Below are 20,604 nucleotides of genomic sequence, written 5' to 3' on the forward strand. Positions count from 1 at the left end.
TCTGCTCTAATAGCTGCTGGGTATTCCCCAATTTCTTTTTAAACTTCACCAGTTAATCTTCCCAGTCGTAAGCCATAGTCTGATATAAAAGGGCCATAGAAAAAGCCAAGTGGCATTTAAAGGTGATTAGGAGTGTTTTGAGGCTCAAATAAGATAATGGATGTAAAATTTGCAAACCTAAATCAATATATAAATGCCTCCAGTTTGGTGCTCTAATTCCCTTAGCCTTTTATTGCACTCCTGAGGCTCAAGAAATTATTATTGTGTAACACAGGGGATGTGCTAGTTAATGTTTAACAAGTGGGTTCTCTGAAAAAAAGAAACTCTAGGCACACACACACATAAGAGGTCTAGACAATCAACAAACAACACAAGCTATGACTTTCAGCAATTGCTGATTTCTGAGTTGTAAACACCCTAAAAACCTTAAATCAGTTCTTGAAAACTGGCTAGCTACTGATCTAACTGCAGCCAAAGCAGGCTGGCTGAAGGAAGTTAGGGGGTCATAAAGCCAGTCCTCCAGAGTTGCCTTAAAAAATGTTCCCCTTCTCCCATCAAAGAAACAACTACGATGCAGTAACTCATCTTTCTTGGGTCAATTATGGCACAGGGGATACCCTATGCAAAGACATGGAGGTAGGAAACAATATATGGAGATTAACAAAGATTATGGCAAAACAGAAAAATGTGATAAAGTAAAATGTGACATCAAATTGGAAAGACAAAGGGAAGTCAGACTGTGAAGTGAAGTTAACAGAACTAATTCTAATCAGAAAAATGTAAATCAAACTAATTCTTGAGATTGTACAATAAGTTATTTAAAATTTGGGGTAGGGAGAGTAAAGGAATGGATCCTTGTTTAGAAATGAGCGTCAGAAATGAGACGAATACAATATATTATGCTTCATTAACTTTTCCTTTATTTTGAGTAGCAATCTGTCAGATCACCCCCAACTATACTTTGGAAAGACAACTATCAGAGGCCAATTTACGTAGAAAAGAAACAAAGCAAGTCATCAATATACAGTTTCTATGATACAGAATACACAATAAATTATATCTACATGCAATGTCTACAGTTACACAATGTAAAAAAATACAGTACTTTTTATGTACATTTTTTAAGATTTACATTTTTATGTACATTTTGTAAACTTTTTAAAATACATTCTTTGTACAAAACCCAAAGTGTACAAAGTTTATCAGTTCACACATCACCATTCTTACATCTGTACTACAGCACAGACATTTACTCACACACACACTACTGGACATCTTTTTTACTTCATATTTCAGCCTTGGCCCCCCAGTCTAATACCGTTATTCTTGAAATGTGAATTACATTCTATTAACTTCCTGTATTCTCAGAGCATATACTTGTAATGCAACAAAACCATGTGTTTGTTGTCACATCCACATTTACCCAGTTCTATGAAATAACCTTATCCAGCACTAAGAGCTTTTATACATATGCATGCAAAACTAGTTCTGATTACTGATTTTATTAAACACTAAAATAAACTAAAGAGCTAAAAATTACTTAAAAAGAATGCAAATACTTGCCAAGCTTAGCTTGTCAATATTTCTGTAGTTAGTATATCAACTTCAACTAAGACTCTAAATATTAAAATGCACAAGAGCAAGACTACTACATTTTTAAGTTTTGCTGGGTCTGTATTGGATATTACATTCAATTCTTAAAAAGCATATCCTGACATGTTTGAATGTATCCTCCATCATGAAGACACATTTGTGAAAACTGTTTAAAGGGCTATCTACTGTCCCTGCCAAGAGAGCATAGGCACACTCCCAAATATGTTTAAATGACAATACCTGAAGACTTTATGTGAAGTTGTAAAAGACCCATATATACTTAGACTGCATTTATCTTAAAAAAAAAAAAAAAAAAAAACCCTCTAAAAAGTAGTAAATTCAAAGTTTAAATTGTCTCTCCCCTAATCATCCTCCCTCCCCAGCTAAAAAAGCATGACTATTCAGAAGAAAAAAAAAAGTGCCACCCTAAGTATTTTCACTACTTGTCTAAGAAGCATAAACCCATTTAATGGCTTAGAATTAAATATGAAAATAGGCCAGATCTGATCTGAATAACAAACAGAAAGTAGGTGGATCCAGTCCATGCAACTCCTTCCTGAAAGATAAAGGTGAGGGGAAGAATATCCCCTATTTATTGCTTAGAAACCTGTAGGCGGATTCCAAACTTGTACTTCGTACAATGAGATTTCTAAGATTGGAAGCACAGGGCTTGTGCCACCTTGAAATCAAAAAAGAAGGTGCATTCTCGATCACTGGGAGGAGAGCTGCTCAAACTTTCTTCTCCACAACTCATATCTTCACCAGAATCCTCACTGAAAGGGGGCAAAAAGAAAGATCTTATTTACGATATACTTGGAAACTTTCTGTAACCACTTTAAATGTAATCTTGAAATTACAAGGTTATAAGTGAGGCACCTTTTTTTTTTTAAACCTTCAAAAACTTCCCAATGTAAATTCTTCAGTATTTAAATGAGAATATTTCAGTTACTTTCAAAAGGAACCATTTGTGCCAGACTTTCTCACTAGTGAACAAGCTGCTATTCCTGAGACAGTTAATACCAAGGACTCAACCAACATCTACTCCCTCCAATTAGAAAACACAATCTATTTATAGAGCACTAAAGTTTGTAAAGTACTCTACAGATTACAGGTATTTACTCCTGCGACTTTGACAACACATGTGGATAGGTAAGCACTATTTTTATCTCTCACAACCCATGCTGATAGGCAGGCATTATTTTTATCTCCATTTTACAGATGAAAACTGAAGTTAAGTTATTTGCGCAGGATCCCAGAGAGCTAGTAGATCCAAGTCAGGCTTTAGACTCAAGACTTCAGTATTTTTAAAGCTAGTGCTCTATTCACAACCACAAAGAAATAGTATATTATCATTGTTTGACTTCTGGATTATTAATTGCAATCAAGATAAAAAGATAGTTTTCTGATATGTTGTAATTGTATCTTACCATAAAATAAAGAAACATATCATAATTGAAATGAATTTTCAATCTCATAAAATGTTTACAACTGGAAGGGACCTTAGAGATCACTGTAGATAAACCCTTTTATTTTATAAATAAATAGTAACCCATGACTCAGATATACAAAATAAATCCTCATCTGCAAAGGAAAATACATTGCATTTAATGATCATCCCCCAAAGATTCTATCTCAAAGCTATAGTATGCCATAACTTAAAATTAAACCATTAAAAAACTGTTCATGGACATTTCAAATTATTTCAATTATTAAACATTTGGAAGAAAAAAATCTCTATCATGATGAAACCATTTAAAAAAAAAGGACTTTTTTTGTGTGTGTGGTTTTCTGATTAAGAGAAATCCTACACAGTATGGATTAAGTTGAGTTCCAAGGTTCTGTTACAGTTAAGTGAAAGCTAACCAGCACTTCCAAAACAAAATAAATTATATTATCTATGTTTAACAAACAATCAGCTGGTCTGGTATTTCTCCAAAAACTCAAGAATGTGATCCTATCAAAAGTTCCGGAGGAAATATTAAACTAGAAAGACCAAAAGAAGAACAGGAAGTCACACAAGTGTGCATCCTCACATATAACTTTTTTCCTCTGCCTCAAAAATGTTGTTTTAAATAAAATGTTTACAAGGGTGCGTGATGACATAATGTGTTAGACAGACAGAATTAAAAGAATTTAAATTTTCTTTCCAGTCAGCACTCCTAGGGAAAAAACATCTGCATGACTGGGATTGCACACACACAGCTGGCTTAATCTCTAGTGAGTCATTTCATTGCTAAAGCTATTTCCTCATCTGTCAAATGAAGAAATCGGATTCGATGATCTCAAAAGTCCTTCACATCTTCAATGTTCTATCGTGATGTCAAACTGAAAAGAAATTTAAAAGGCAGTTGGCTCACCTTTGACTCTCTTCAAAACAGCCCCCTTCTGGAATTGTGGGCAATTCAGGAACACTATAATAGCTATTGTGAAGATTCTGAGCTGTGCGTCTTGAGACAATCCATACTAGCTTTTTATGGTCGGGTTTGCAACACTCAGGAGAAGAATACTCTGCTAGGCATTTTGAAACTAACTCCCTCCAGTAAGAGAAATCAGCATCATTAATCTGAAAATACAATTTTATTTATGTCAAAAAAACGAGAAAGGTCTTTTAACAATAGTATCAATCAGACTCCATATATCAAAATGCCAAGGTGAGTGCCAGAAGTATCAAGACTACAAGATCTATTGAGGACTCCTCAATAATGTAAATCCTGAACAATTATCAAAAATTATATTACATGTCCTCTGAAAGCTTTATTTGCATACTTTTTTGCATGTTGTCCTTCCCATTAGATTTGAGCTCCTTGAGGGAAGGGAACTGTTTCGGTTTTTTGGCCACTTTTTGTATCCCCAGTGCTTAACAGTGACTAGTATAGAAGGTGCTTATTAAAAATTTACTGGATTGAATTCTAGCTTCAAATACATTAAATAGTTTAAAATTTTATAATGTATTTGTTAAATTTATTTTATAACTTAAGAGATTTCTCAGAAAGGAGTTATTACCGCAAATAAGAGGAAATAATACCACTTGCTTCTAAGGAAGAATTTTAATCTTTTTCAAGTTCCCTTGGTAATATTACTGTACAGTTAACGTGAAGACTTTCAATCACCAAAGAGAAACTAGCTAACATTTATATAATGCTTTTTAATGTTTTCCAAGTGCTTTATAAATACTATATCTCATTTAACAAGAATAATGACAATAACATAATGATGGCCAACATTTATATGGAGCTTACTATGTCCCAGACACTGTACTAAGTGCTCTACAATTACTTATATCATTTGATTCTCACAACCACCTTAGGAGATAGAGGCTATTTTAATCTCCACTTTACAGATTAAAAAACGGAGGCAGGTAAGGTTAAATGACTTGCCGAAAGTCACACAGTTCTAAGTGTCTGACACAGGATTTGAACTGGGCTTGGATTTGAGAAGGCCCAAGTTCAAATTCAGACTCAGATACTACTAGCTGTACAACCCTGGGCAAATCATTAACACCTGTTTGCCTCAGCATCCTCATTTTACAAATGAGGATAGTAATAATACCTCTACCCCCCAGGATTGTTGTGAAGATCAAATGAGGCAATTGTAAAGTTCTTACATACAATACCCTGCATATAGAAGTATCATATAAATATCAACTATTTATTATTGTTATTAAGTCTGACACTCACTCCAATCCCACATACACTACTGTATATATTTTATCTTAGGACCATAATAATCTGAAAAACAATTAACCAACAAACTCCCTAAAAGACAATTTACAACTGCTGACTGTACTTTCTCACCAAACCACAATCAGAATTATCTTATATAAACATTCACCTGGCCTCTTCATCTAATCAAGGAAAATCTGCTTTACTCCTTCCTTCCTAATAAGGCAGACCACTCTGTTTGGGGCACTTTTATTTTTTAAAATATTTTCTCCTACACAAAGCAAAAATATACTTCATAACTTTTGTTTTTCTGTTCTTCACTGTTTTTCATTCTGCTTCCATGCCAAGCATTTACAAGCTTAATCCCTCATCTAATAATAGCTCTTCAAAACATGTGAATCATCCAATCCATATTGATGATGCATCCAAGAGGAGTCAATTTTGTACTGAGCAGTGGCCATCCATGTGGACAGGACAAAACGATCCCAGACCTCCAGAAGCCTCTGCTTAAACAGGGCACAGACAAGCACATCCACGAAGAGGAGCATCATGAATATATACATTCACATACAGCTTCGTTCACATAGCATGTATGCAAACGAAGATGTCATCTACCCCACTACCAAGTTTCTTCCTTATCTGTCCTGGTTTTTTCCCCCTGATCCCCACATTGCCCTCTTCAGTCCTCTGGCTCTATACCTCCAAACACGTGGGGCAACACACAACACTCTGAATCAAGTCTGACTAAGGGAAGCAGAAGAGAACTATAGTCTCTGATGTCACTGGAAAATGAAGAATAATCCACTAAAGATGGAAATTCTTTTTGCAAAAAATTCATCCCTATGTGTGACTTTTTAAAAGTAAAGCTTCTTAAAAAAAGAAAAAAGGCCAATTTACCTTGGAATGCTTTTGAACAAGAAGAATTATTTCCAATAATTCAATAGATTTCAAAGTTTCCACTTCTAGATTAAGAAGGCACAAAGCTAATACAGACGGCTGTGGGGGAAAAAAGGACAGTGCTATGTGTGAATTTCCTCAGTATATTGATCTCATCATAGTATATAATTATATTGTTACTAAAAAATAAAAATTTAAAGATACTTACTTTTGCTTTTGAAAAAGTCAGACGGCAGTTGCAAGCTTTTAGCTGAGCCTCCAATTTGTCAAGGCTCAATACTTCTTTCCTATGAAATATATCAAAGAAAAGAAGTTTTATATTGATTCAAATATTGCCCAGACTAAAATTTTAAATGTTTCCATAACTTATTTTAAAATTTAGAGCTCTTTATGGAAGCATCAGAACTGGACTTAGAGAAGGAACCAGTTTTACGATGTATACACATCAAGCTTCATCACCATGTTGGTTGATGACGATAAAACTATGGGACATGACACCAACTTATGCTCACCTTTCTGAAGTATGACGAAGTACGATAGTGTGGTATAAGTGCAAAAAATTTAAGGCAGTAGTAGCTTCTAAATCATAGTGCAACTTTTCAGAAATAATTTTTTCCATCCGTTTTATGTCAGAAGCAGTACATTTGCACTGACTAATTCTGATGACATCATGGGTTGATGGAATATTGCATTCCTCTTCAATTATTCTAGCAGCCAGAAGAAAACAACAGACTCCAATGCAAGATAAATGTTTAGGCTTCACCTGAAGAACAAAGACATCTTTAAAAATCTCAAAAAGGCAAAAGATGAGGGGGAAAAAAGAACAGTTGACAGCATGTTTTAAAGGCTTACAAAAAAATTTACACACATGATTGCATTTGAATTTTACCAGTTAAGGAGGTAGGTAGATGATGAAGCTGTAAGTCTTACAGGTCAAATAATTTTTTTTATGGTTGTAAAGCTTTTAAATATGGGAACTGAAAAGAATTAGAAATTGAGGGGATACCCATCAACTGGGAAATAGCTGAACAAATTATGGTATATGAATGTAATGGAATATTATTGTTTTTTGAGAAATGACAAGCAGGCCTACTTCAAAAAAGCCTGGATGCTGAGTGGAGAGCACACAGAGACTGTGTGTGAGTAATTATGATAGACTTTGCTCTTCTCAGCAATACAATGATCTAAGACCATTCTAAAAGACTCATGATGGAAAATGCTATCCACATCCAGAAAAAGAATTATGGGGTCTGGATGCAGATTGAAGCATACTATTTTTACTTCTGTCATTTTTCCTTTGTGATTTTTCTTTTTTGTTCTGATTCTTTCACAACATGACTAACATAGAAATACACTGAATATGATTGTACATGCATAACTTATATTAGATTGATTACCATCTTGGGGAGAGGTAAGAAGAGAGAGGGGGAAAAAGGAGATCAAAATCTTATACAAATAAATTTCAAAAATTAATAAATAAATTAAAAATAAATAAATATGAGAACTAGTATTTGAATCTGAAGTCTTCCTAATCCCAAATCCAGTATACTAGAGAGGATATCTCACAGCCCTCTCTCTTGAGAGGTAGGTTTCAGCTTGATGCATAGAAACACTCAAAATCAGAGACCCTAAATGATTTCTAGAAAATCTGGGACTCCCTTCTCATTTAAGAATTTAAAGTAAAGGCAGATGACCTCTTAACTCAAACTTTGTACTTAAAATATTTATATATTGTCACCCTCCAAAAAAATCTCTTATACCAATATTTATCAAAACAAAGGAAAACCAGTAAGAATCCAGGCACAATAGAAAGAAGCTTGTTGCAATGATTCTATTGTTTATACTTTATTTTGCTGAGGCAATTGGGGTTAAGTGACTTGCCCAGGGTCACACAGCTAGGAAGTGTTAAGTGCCTGAGGTCAGTTTTGAACTAAGGTCCTCCTAACTTCAGGACTGATGCTCTATCCACTGCACCATCTAGTTGCCCCTATTGCTCATACTTCAAAAAATATATACACCTCTAAATCCCTCCCAAAGAATGCAGCAACTTTCAGCAACAATAAATTTAAATTATAAAAATTTTAAAAAGCAGCTGTCCCCCTTTTTCAACAATGCCAGTAATGCTCAAATTGAAAAAAAAAATTTTTGCTTGGATACCAATTTTTTGAAACTGAATTATATTGTCTTCCATACCTAAGTTTCTTCAGTAGTTAGTTCTCTGCTATCAATGTCAATGTCCCAATACAGCAAGTATTTCAACATTGGAACCACAACTTCTATAGAATTCAAAGTAGTATTTCCTCTTTTTTATCTGCTTAGCTAGCTTCAAATGTGTGTATGCATTGTTGTGTCAATGTACCCCAAAGAAGACCTTTTCTTCTCAGCCATGGAAAAAAGATGAGAATACTTGGTCACTATGTTTTTGAAACAAACATTGAAGACAACCTGCAGGCTCTCACTTCATAACAGAAACATCAAAATTCTTTAGTAAATGGTTAATCTCCTAGTTTCATTTCCCAGTTACTCCAATGGATCCTGTGATTCCACTATTCCTGTCTGCTCAACCACATTCTCCCAGAGAATTTGCCAGAGAGAGTTTACCCAACATCCCATGCTAGAGGGTCTTCTTTCATGGCCTCTGGCATCTCAAGACCAGAGGGTCTCTGGCTGTGCCCCTGGAATTCCCCCCCCCCTCGCTTTTCCTATGGGACCAGTCCATTTTATGTCTTGTTATACAATTTCTTGATAACATTTATTCTTGTTCTCTGAAATTACTCCCTGGTTATGTATTAGAGTCAAGTCAAATCCAGCAGAAGCTTCTCTACTGCTTTCTATATGCTAATAACCTTTACTTCTTCAGTCAGTGGTGTACCACATGTCACTGCCACATCGAACAACAGTAGAATGCCTCTGACATCATAAGAAGTATGAGGTCAGTAAAAGAGCTTTGTAATTTCCAGAAAACAATCCAGCTAGCTTGTTCTCTTCCTTTTCAACTCTCAGCCCATTTGTTGTCCATTTATTCTGTTTGTCCCAGACACCCACATAGTTGGGAGGATAAACTCTCTCTATATAGGATGTATATCCTACACACATATTGATCTAAAAAGTATGTTGAAATCTAGGAAATAAGAATTCTTCATTCAATTGGTCAAGTATTCTAGAAAGCACTGCAATGTTTTCTGGTTTGATTCAATCAGTCATCCACAAACAGGAATACCTAGCGATCCCTGCCACCATCACAATTATATCCCAACTTGATCTAGACTTTTTGCACATTCTCCTCCATCACAGTAGCAAATACATCTCATTGTTTTATGCCATACCTGATGTTTATGATCATCAATTCATTGAACAGGGTTATTTTTGTTGTATAGCATCTAAGAAATCCTCAACAGCTAGATGGAAGATACATAGTAAAAGAAACAGTAGGGAAGCAATTTCTTCTATTGTTTCAGATGCTATTTTGATTTTTTTTTTAATTAATGAAATATAAGCACAATGGAATTTTATAATTTTACTTCTTATGTATATAATATACATATCTATATCTATTTATACACATACATATTTATGTATATAGCTATATATAGTACTATTTTATAAGACTAGATTTTTAAAGCTGGAAAGGACTTTATCTACTTTATCATCCAATACCTTTATTTTACCAATGGAAAAAACTAAAACAAAACTTAGGCCCAGAGAAGGTTAAGTATGTGATCTGTCATAGTAAGACTATAGTAAGTAACTCAATGCTCTCCAAATTTAGTGCTCTTTACTGTTTGAAGAGCCACCTCAGGAACTGTGATATAGGGCCCAAGTGTGATTGTGTCCCATCACCTTGTCAGGAAAAAGCTTGTTGAGATGATTTATTACAAATCTTTCCCATTTGTCTTTTGATTGTGGTCCTACCGTTTCATCCTTGGATGAACTCTGAAATGACTTTGTTTAGCTAAATATCTTACCAAGTTTTCTTTAAACTGATTGTACCTCTACTGCTTCTCTCTGCTTTATAAGGTGATACTGGTCCTTACTGTCTGTCACCCATCATCAGTCAGTGTTGTTTTCAGCAGGCCTTGTTCTCCCTTTGGCAAGTGATTTAAATACAGGTCGAATCAGGTTCTCTCAGGTGTTCTAGTCTCTTTGTTCATTTATAATGACAATTCATTTATAATGGTTTAAATTTTGAATTAATGATAATCTTTATCAATGTCATTTGTTTCTATTACCTATTATTTATTTTCAACAATTTGTTCAAATAATTCAGTTAAAATTTTTAAAATTATAAATACATTTGTATACAGTCACATCTATACCCCTACTTCCTTTTCTCATTATTCTCTCTCTCAAAAAACAAAAAACAAAACCTGAATCTTAACTCTGATGAATTCATTGTATGATTGTAAACAGCTTACTCAGGGAAAATTCTCATTTCAATGTTTTTCTTTCTCTTATAATGTAGTGGGTTTCATTACTTATGATTACTTGATATTCTCCATATTCAGAATTTGCCACTCTCACTCTCTCCCCCCTTTTAAAAGCATTGAAAACATAGCTACATGAGGTATCTGTATAATCCACGTCTTTCTCCTAAACTATATTCTCTCTCCCTTTTTTTAATAATTATAACTTTTTATCGACAGAACCCACGCCAGGGTAATTTTTTTTTACAACATTATCCCTTGCACTTTCTTCTGCTCCAATTCCCCCCCCCCCCCCCGGATGGCAAGCAGTCCTATACATGTTAAATATGTCACAGTATATCCTAGATACAATGTATGTGTGCAGAACTGAACAGTTCTCTTGTGGCACAGGAAGAATTGGATTCAAAAGGTATAAATAACCCAGGAAGAAAAACAAAAATGCAAACAGTTTATATTCATTTCCCAGTGTTCTTTCTTTGGGTGTAGCTGCTTCTGTCCATCATTGATCAATTGAAACTGAGTCAGATCTTCTCTTTGTCAAAGAAATCCACTTATATCAGAATACATCCTCATACAGTATTGTTGTTGAAGTATATAATGATCTCCTGGTTCTGCTCATTTCACTTAACATCAGTTCATGTAAGTCTCACCAGTGCTCTCTGTATTCATCCTGCTAGTCATTTCTTACAGAACAATAATATTCCATAACATTCATATACCACAATTTACCCAACCATTCTCCAATTGATGGGCATCCATTCATTTTCCAGTTTCTAGATACTACAAACAGGGCTGCCACAAACATTGTGGCACATACAGGTCCCTTTCCCTTCTTTAGTATCTCCTTTGGGATATAAGCCCAATAGTAGCACTGCTGGATCAAAAGGTATGCACAGCTAAACTATATTCTTTTAAATATTTCTTGCTATCCCCACCTTCTTCAATCTCTGCACTGAAGTCTTTGTGTATCAGAATTTGATTTGAAAAATCTTATCAAGTTCTTTAGAGAAGTTCCCTCCTACTTTGTCCTCAGCAACCATTGCCAATATACTGTAAACTGCATTTATGTTCACACTGGTCATTCTGCAATTGCTTATCATTAGTACAATACAGAAAGACCAAATGTCCCATGAACTACTTTCTGTAAATTCTGTACATATGATAAAAACCCTTTCTGCCAATTCCTTTCTTTACTGTTATTATAAGCTAAATCTTTGCTAACTGTCGTAAAGGATTGTGAACTATTCTTCCATTTGCCTTCTTTCTTTTTCCTTACAGCAATACTCATATAATTCAGTTCCTCCAGCAACACGTCCCACTTGTTTGTACTGGTTAAGTATCTCATATTTAAAGTTCAAACACTATTACAAGTTTTGTACAACTTGAAGTACAACATTATTGCACTATTTGTCAGATCCTGTTTTAAACAGAATGAACTTCAGGGTAAATACAGCAATTATTTCAGTTGACACCTCAGTTTAAGCCTTTGTAACCTTTTGCCTAGATTATTGCAACCTCCTAATTGGCCTCCCAATGTACTGTCTCTTTCCACTTCAGACCATCCTATCTATAACACCAAAGTAATTTTCTGATGCAAAGATCTGACCGACCACACCACTGCCCAATTCAAATTGTAGTGGCTTCATTCGGCCTCTAAGATAAAATAGAAACTCTTGTTTAGCCTTCCCCCAGCCTGATTGCAACTTATCTTTCCAGTCTGGATGACATTATTCTCATTCCTCCTCGTAATTCAGTCAAACTGACCTCCTCTCTATTCCTCACAAACAACCTTCAAGTCCCCTATCTGTATCTTGACACTGGCTCCACCACATACCCAGCATGCACACTGTCCTCCTCTATGTCACAGAGAGTTCTTCTCTTTGTTTAAAATAGATTCAATTAAGCAGAACCTTTACAATCAAAATTTCCTACTCTTCCAACTACATATAAAACTAGTCCATTTATCTACATATGTACTTGTCTTCTCAATTAGAATAAAAGCTCTTAAAAGTCAGAACTGCTTTGTTAATTGTATTTGCACTCCAAATGTCAGGTAAGTGTGGGAGCTTTAAAAATGCTTGAGTGGCTGGCTGTAAATTTTTTATTTAAGAAGACCTCACTTAGATATTTTTATGTATTTGGGGGGGAAAGGTCACAAAACCAGTCAACACTGAGTTTCTAGATAATTATCAAATACATTCTAGACAGTTCGTTTTGGTTTGAAAATTATATATTCTAAAGAAACCCAAACACAATTTCAGTTTAGGCATTAAATTTATGAACTTAAAAAATTCTGTACCTGTACATTTTTGTAGTTTTACAATTTGGGGAGGGTACACTTTTGCAGTTTAACCACCTCATTGATGCTATAATCAGGAGAATGGGGGCTGGAAATCACTACAATAGCCTCCTTACAAACAAATGAAAAGAATCCTTATTTGCCCCAGTTTTAAAAATAAATTTATGTAGCATGTCTTTCTCTTCTCTTCATCCGCTACTAGTTATAGTGAATAGAAAATAAGTAAAATGTTTGCTTTTTTCTTTTTTTAAAACTATCTCATCCAAGTTGTTACCTTGAACAAATGACTGTCTAGAAAGCTGCCAAACCTAGCACACCTCATTGTTTGAAGAAAAGTTTGAATCAACTTGCATTGGTCTTAAATACCACAAAATCCTACTAAAAACAAACAAGTAGTTGGTACCTTCATAAGAGCCAAGAATCGATCCAAAATGTTGACAGCCAGGACAAACGTTTCAGTTCGTGATCCAAAAAAATTGGCTAAACTCCTAAGATCTTCCACCTTAACATTTCTCAGTCTTGGACACAAAGTGTTTTCATTCTACAACAAAAATGAAAGCAAATTTTAAAAATTCCTTACAACCAATTATTTAAGTGATTAAAAATGAAAAGAAGACAAAATTTTCTTTTGTGAAAAAGAACTCTGGAAAATACTTGGGAGTTTTTAAGCAAGACAACAAAACTTCCAGTTATCGTAAAAGGGAACTCAAATCAAAACCAAACTTTTCCAAACGCTGAGTTCAATCTAATTAAAACAAACAAACAAAAGAAACTGAGGAATTGAAACACATTACTGGCCAATGGCACAAATGCATATCTTTTAAACAAAGAATTACATCAAATTAATATGTTTGTACAGACAATAACTGCCACAATCCTGCAAGATTATAGGATTTAGAATTCTAAGGGACTTTAGAGATCCAAACCCCACATTTTATACAGGATGGAAACACTCCCTTTCTGTAAATCTTAGACCAAGCCCTACATTTTGCCAGAAGCCTTTCCCAGTCCTCAATCTTAGAAGGCGCCTTCCCTCTGATACTTGCCCCAATTTATCCTGTCTCAGTTATGGGCACATAGCAACTTGCATGTAGTCTCCCCTCCCTCATTAGCCTGTGAATTAGTTCCTTAGAAGCAGACTTTTTATGCCTTTCTCTTTATCTCCAGTACTTAGCCCACAGAAGGTTCTTAGAAAATGTTTGTAGCCTTTGTACCCAGGCGTTCCTAATCCAGGATTAGTAACTGACCAATAAATGTTAACTCCTCTGCACAAGAACAGGTTTATTTTTTTTAATTAATAGGTTTCTATGGTAATAAGTACCCTGTGCATAGCCCGAGGGCATTTCGACCAATTTACAGTCTAATTCCTAGAAAGTATTCCACAAAGAAGCTTCAAATTAGAAGGAACAATCTGTAAAGACTCATCCAATGAGTAATCGCCCCTTCAGCTAGGTGACAAATATCTGAGGTGTGTGCCCATTCAATATGCCTTGAGGCATATTTTGCCTCAACTCGTAGGATTTTTTTTTTTTTTTGGGGGGGGGGGGTGTTGCTACTAAGCCCTCAGCTCACCTCGGAGGCGGCTTCAATCAGGCTCAGCCCCTTCTCCCTGGGCTGAAATCTCTGCTCCTGCTCCAAGTAGAGGTTCAGCAGCCGGAAGAGCTGGACCCCTTCCCGACCGGTCAGCTCCTCAGCTCCCAAGTCCTTCATCTGCAGCCGAATGAGAAGGAGAAATGAGCCGAGCACCAGAGATCCCGGCAGGGGGCTTCGCGTTTCCCAGCCGGGGGCATTGAGCAAGTGCAGCCCGGACCTTGGCCAGCCCCCCACTCCCACCCCAACCCCAGGAACGCCTCCTCCCTCCCCAGCCGCCCCCCTCCCCCCCGCAGCCGGCCAGTCCCGGGAGTGGGGGGGAAGGGACAGCGGGCTTAATTGTATGCAGGTGTCACCAAGCCTGAATTAAGCACCTACTGTGTGCCAGGCACAGTGCTAAGCGCCGGGGAGGTGGGGGACAAAGAAAGGCCAAAGGCAGGGCCGGCTCCGGAGGACCTCTGCCTGCAAAAGGAGTAAGGCGCTCTGGCCCCGGGGAACAAAGAAAGCCCCAGCAGCCGCCCACTCACCGTGTCGGGGATCCTGCTCCCGTCCCCGTGGCGCCCTAGCCAGGAGAGCGCGGGGAAGGGGACGGGTCTCCACGCCCAGCTGCTTCGTCTATAGGACCCTGCGGGTCAGCGACCCTCAGGGGCCCTCATTCATCCGTAGCCCAGTGTTCCCTCCGCCTCCGCCGCCGGCTGCCTTACAGCGCCGGCCTCACAGCAATTGCCTCATCGCTCCAGTTCTTCCCCGTCCGACGCCCACCGCCGGCCCACCACCCTTCGGCCACCCCCACCTCTCTCCGGCCTTCGCCGCCGCCACCGCGGAAGGAAGCTCGAGCTCGTCTCTTGTTTTTGTTTTGAGCTTCCAACGCCCCCGAGGGGGAAGGGCACGTGACCTGCGTAGGGATCCGGGCGAGTCCGAAAGAAAAAAGAGTCCCTTTCTAAAATTGCTCACTCTTCCTTGAGAACCGGCTCCACAGAGCCCACCTTATTGAAAAGATTCTGTTTATAGGTATTGGGTTCCATCTCGGACGTTCGAAGCCCCGGAATTTATCGTCTATGGGGTCTTGAGGCCCGGCAGGGGCGGGGAGGGGAAAAATGGGGTTGGCGGAAGGAGATGAGCTTACTGACGCATCACGACCTTTAAAGATCCCTGATTTGTTTTGTTTTCACTGTTTTTGAAAAGTCCGCCCAAAGTGGCCGGCTCTCTGATTGGTTAGAGTTGGACAAACGGGTCGCTGATTGCTTGATACAATCCTGACTCTGGATTGGTGAAAAAGAGACGTGCTTGAGTTCTTGGATTGGCTCCCTCCGCACCTAGAGTCTCTATCTGCCTTCGGGCCTTAGCAACTCTATTGTTTTGAGTGCGCATGCTCAGATGCCTGTATTTGCATCGCCCCATTACCTATTCTTCCCCACCCCCACCTGTCCTGGGGGAATTCCATCCCGGTTTCATTCTTCCTGAGAGCTCGGCCAGCCTGGTTGCCAAACCTGGTGGCACAAAGGTATTTCCCAGATTGTATGAACGTAGGGCATCGGGATTCGAGCTAGATTTTTAAATTCTTACGTCAGGGACCCCTCTTACCTGTCTGTGCCGGATGCAGGCCTATGCAAGCACCTAAGAAGGATGCTGCGGTTCTAGGGCCTCCCCTGCATGACGCCTAGAGAGGCCTGTGGCCATGGGTCACCCCTGAATTATCATGTATTCTTTATTATAATTAGTGTTACTTGGACAAGGCAACACCTCTCTCTCACGGCACCACACAAAGGAAGGTGGCGGGGGGGCCTGAGGCAAAAAAACTTTCGCACGGGTTGAGTAGTATGGCTGGAGAGAACGCCGCAGTGTATAACCCGCCCCCATTTTCCCTTACCAGCGCTCCCCTCCAAAAAAAACCCAAACATTTTCTTGAGATCTGATCCATACACACGGACATGTTCATACACACATATTTAAATATTTATTTTAGTGGATTTATTTTGCTAAATATGTTTATATGTATATATGTGGATTTTTATATAATTTTGCTAAATATGTGTGTATGTGTATACATATATACATACATTCTGGTGGACTTTTTATTTAGTTAAGTATATGTATAGACATATAGGTGGACTTTTATACAGTTTTGTTAAATATGTTGTATGTATATACATACACATACACATTTATTTTGGTAGACATTTTTGCCAAATATATATTTTATACACACACATGAATTTTAGTGGACTTTTATGTTTTGCTAAATAAGTGTATGTATGTGTATATATATATATATAATACATATATTTTGGTGGACTTTTATATTTTGCTAAATATGTGACTATGTATACATCTATTTTGGGAGATTTATATTTTGCTAAATATGTGTGTATACATATATGTGTGGACTTTATATTTTGATAAATATGTACATTTTGCATACATACACATATACATATATGCTTTTCCTATTTCCCCAAGCAGCTAAAGAATTTTAGAAATACATCTTTGTGCACCTTCAGCGCTTTGATAGACACATAGAGGTTGCTAGAGTGAACAAAGACTTCTGGGGGGAGGGGAATGCTAAATGCTTACAGCTATTGCTGTCCTTGTTCTCCATCATCTCCCTGCTACTTTGAACTGGATTTTGAATGTACAGAAAGAAGACACATTTCCCATGAGCAATTTAATTTATAGGCTATATAATTGCACATAATTTTTGTTTCATCCTTTTAAACACTAAAACAATTATATTTTACATCACATCTTGCTGAAACTCTTCTGACAAACATAATCTAGGCATTTGGATAACCTGAAAAAAATCAGAAAAACCAACCAAATTCAATCCACATGGATAGTAATTCAGGATCTACTTAAGGGTTTCTAAACTTTTTTGGTGTTATGAGAAATTGTACATAATTTTTGTTCATCCTTTTAAAAACTAAAACAATTATACTTTACATCACTTCTTATTGAAGCTCCATATGCAACCTAGGCATTTGGATAACCTGAAAAAAATTAGAAAAACCAACCAGATTCAATATACATGGATGGTAACTCAGGGTCTACTTGAGGGCTTCTTAATCTTTTTGGTGTTTTAAGGAACCATGGCAGTCTGATGAAAGCTATGGATCTCTTCTCAGAATGAAGTGTGAAATTAAAATTATATTAATTATACATTTTAAATCATCATTAAGGAAAATACTAAACTTAAGTCAATAAAAATGATTTCAGGAGTCTCTGAAATATATCCAATGACCTCAGGTTAAAAGCCCAAAGTCTACAGAATAGAGACAGTGAGAGTGGGTAGAAAACTCAGAACAAGGAATCTGGATGTGGAGAATGTGGATCATAAATAAGGAATGGCGTATGGAATGGGGAAAGATGTTTTGAGAGTGAGCTAAACAAAGGAAAGAAAAAAAACAAGTAGAAAATAGAAAAGTAATATTAAGAGGAAATATAAAGGTTACAGTGTTCCAAAAATAAGAAAAAGGAGAAATAAAATGTTTCAAAGGAAGAGACATATAGAAATACACAAGTTTGTCAAAACAACATTCTCTATTCCTAACCTTACACTACTCCCTCATTTTTCTTAAAGTTAACCCTATCAAAACTTCCAATGCTTTGAACCTTTCTTCCCTAAGTTTATTTGCTACCCCTTCCATCTTAGGCTTCACCAGCCATTTCAAAGACAATCTTAATATTAATAGCATCCCTAGAATTACTTGCCTCCTTTAATTTCTACTGTATCCCCTGAAGAAAGACACAAAACTAGTCATTGATTTCATTATAAATTCATCAAATGAAATCATTGCCTATTCACCATACTTTCATGAATCTCTGACTCCCTATTTCAGTCTCCCTTTTCACTGATTAAAACTTTGTCCATTCTTTTCAAGATCCCAATCTTGTATCTTCTCATTCTCAGCAAGCAACTTTGTCTCTTCCAGTTTAAGATTGAGGCTAGCCGGTGTTAAACGAATACCCCATCTATTTTTCAAAGAAAAGATATCTTAGTTTGAATTTATTACCCATTTTCTCAAAATCTACTTCTGACTTTTATATCTCTGTTAATTGCTGGTCACTCAGATTCATAACCTTGAAGTCATTTTTGATTCCTTCCTTTTCTGTTATCCCTCTCCCTTTCCCATCTATTCACTTGATAAATCCTATTGTTTCTACCTCAGAAAATATCTCTCCTCCTTTTTTTTTTTTTATTACCATTGCCATCCTTTTTCAGATTAAAAAAAAGTGTTGAATTATTTCCCTGTAAACACCAGTATTGAATTGGTTCTCATAAAATAGAAAAACTAGTTAGACAAAAACCAGCCCACACAGTGACTTCATCTGACAACATATGCAATATCCCCCAATAAGTAATCCTCCCTTCAGAAGGAGAGGTGAATACATTTCATTACCTGGTCTCCAAGACCATAACTGGTCATTACAATTCATCAAAGTTCAGCTGCCTCTCCATGTTATTTGTGTTTACTGCAGTGACTGTATTGAGGTTGAATTGATCAATAGAGGCCATCCCAGGGAATATATGTCCAGAGCTCCTGTGGAAACTTCCCATTAGAGACATAATGACTCAACATTTGAGTTTCTTGGAGATAATGAACTCCCTAGCTGCTTCTGGTCATGTGATGGCCCAGCAGTAACAGGACTTTTCCCTTTGGTAGAGATAGAGATTGGAGCTATGATTATGAGCATCAGAAATAGGCCCTCCCACATGCCAATACCTGCTTTGCAATTTGTAGACAGCTGCCAGTGACTTGCCTAGGGTCACACATCCAGCATGTTCCAGAAGTGGTACTTGAATTCAGTTTTTCTTGGCTTCAAGATCAGTTCTCTACCTATGATGCCTCCTTGACTCTCCATTGGTTGGTATGATAAAGAAAATCCTGAATGATCAATTAGTTCTTCTTTGTGATAGCATCAGACAGGGAACTCTGTCCTATCTGTTAAAAAGAGAAACAGCTTCTGGTTGGCCTTCTTTTCAACTTTCCAAATGGTGTCATGTAACAGAGGTTTTTCTTTTCTTTTCTTTCTTTCTTTTTATTTTTTAATTGTTTATTTATTTTTATTAAAGCTTTTTTTCCCCATAACATATGCATGGAAATTTTTTCAGCACTGAAAACCTTGTGTTCCAAATTTCCCTCCTTTCCCTCCATCCCCTCCCCAAGATGGCAAATAATCTAATATGTGTAAATATAATGAGGGTTGAGGAATGGCAGGCCCATCTCTGCCCAATATCATGGCAATCTTGGCTATAGGGCAGTCAGAGTAGGGAGTCTCCACTTGATGAGTTTATACCTGGGGTTCCATGACTTTTTTCACTTCTGTGTTGTTTGTTTCTTTCCAATCTTAGGTAAATGAGTACCTGTTTTGAGATAACTATTTCCAGTCTGGGAGGGACCTTGTAATTTTAAGAGGTCCTACAATCCCAAGTCTAATGAGTAGTGCTAGTTGGTGGCAAAGGAATATTCTGTACTAATAAGAGGATTGACTTGAGCCTTGCCATTTTGTTCTATAAGGTTTAATTATCTATAATCTCCTAGCAATAATTATAAGTTAATTCATCAAATCCTATTTTACAATTTGTTTTTGTCAAATGTGTACTTCTAAGTGTTCAGTGTTCCTGTTGTTATTGAGTAGCTTTTGACTCCTTTTTTTTTTTTTCTTCTCTGAGATAACCTAAAAGTGAGCTTAAATCTGAATCTTAAATAATTTGCCCCTGGAACACTAGGATGGAGATTTAATGAACTAAAGTATGTGAGAAAAGAAGTATTAGAGACCAGACTTCCCTATGGACCCATGATATTTGAACCTTGGTCTATACCACATGGTCTAAAGTAGAATAGTCCTTTGGTGGATAAGGGAGTGAGTCCAGCTACAATTTCTCAAGGTTAGGTGTATTATTGTTTTCTTAAATCATAGGACTATAGATTGAGAATTGAGGGGATCTTAAAGGCTTAGTTCTGCTTTCTTAACTGTATCAATTCATGTCATTCTTCCCATTTTTCTCTGGCTTTGGCTCTTACCTAAAGTATTGTAAGAAATTCCTAATCAATCTTCCAGATTCTAGTGCCTTTCATTTCTTATCTTCCTACTGCCATATTAATCTTTCTAATCTATAACTCTCTTTTGTTAAAAAAAT

General features: G+C 36.9%; 1 protein-coding gene and 1 long non-coding RNA gene across 2 annotated transcripts in view; one reads left to right on the forward strand and one right to left on the reverse strand.

Annotated features, from left to right (window-relative positions):
• Nucleotides 1–897: 897 nt before the first annotated feature.
• On the reverse strand, nt 898–15,321 carry CCNG2 (cyclin G2). Its single transcript, XM_051964271.1, has 8 exons — nt 14,993–15,321; nt 14,448–14,585; nt 13,279–13,416; nt 6,665–6,915; nt 6,361–6,439; nt 6,153–6,251; nt 3,951–4,156; nt 898–2,366 (listed from the first exon to the last, which is right to left on the reverse strand). Exons 2-8 carry the CDS (start codon nt 14,583–14,585, stop codon nt 2,243–2,245), a joined length of 1,035 nt encoding a protein of 344 aa, XP_051820231.1. The 5' UTR covers nt 14,993–15,321; the 3' UTR covers nt 898–2,242.
• Nucleotides 15,322–15,785: 464 nt separating this feature from the next.
• Nucleotides 15,786–20,604, forward strand: part of LOC127539869 (uncharacterized) — a 41,443-nt gene continuing 36,624 nt past the window's right edge. The window contains exon 1 of the long non-coding RNA XR_007948038.1: nt 15,786–15,969. This is a non-coding gene — a long non-coding RNA (uncharacterized LOC127539869). The remainder of the gene's footprint in view (nt 15,970–20,604) is intronic.

The sequence above is a fragment of the Antechinus flavipes genome, chromosome 6 (genome assembly GCF_016432865.1).
Source record: "Antechinus flavipes isolate AdamAnt ecotype Samford, QLD, Australia chromosome 6, AdamAnt_v2, whole genome shotgun sequence".
NCBI lineage: Eukaryota > Metazoa > Chordata > Mammalia > Dasyuromorphia > Dasyuridae > Antechinus > Antechinus flavipes.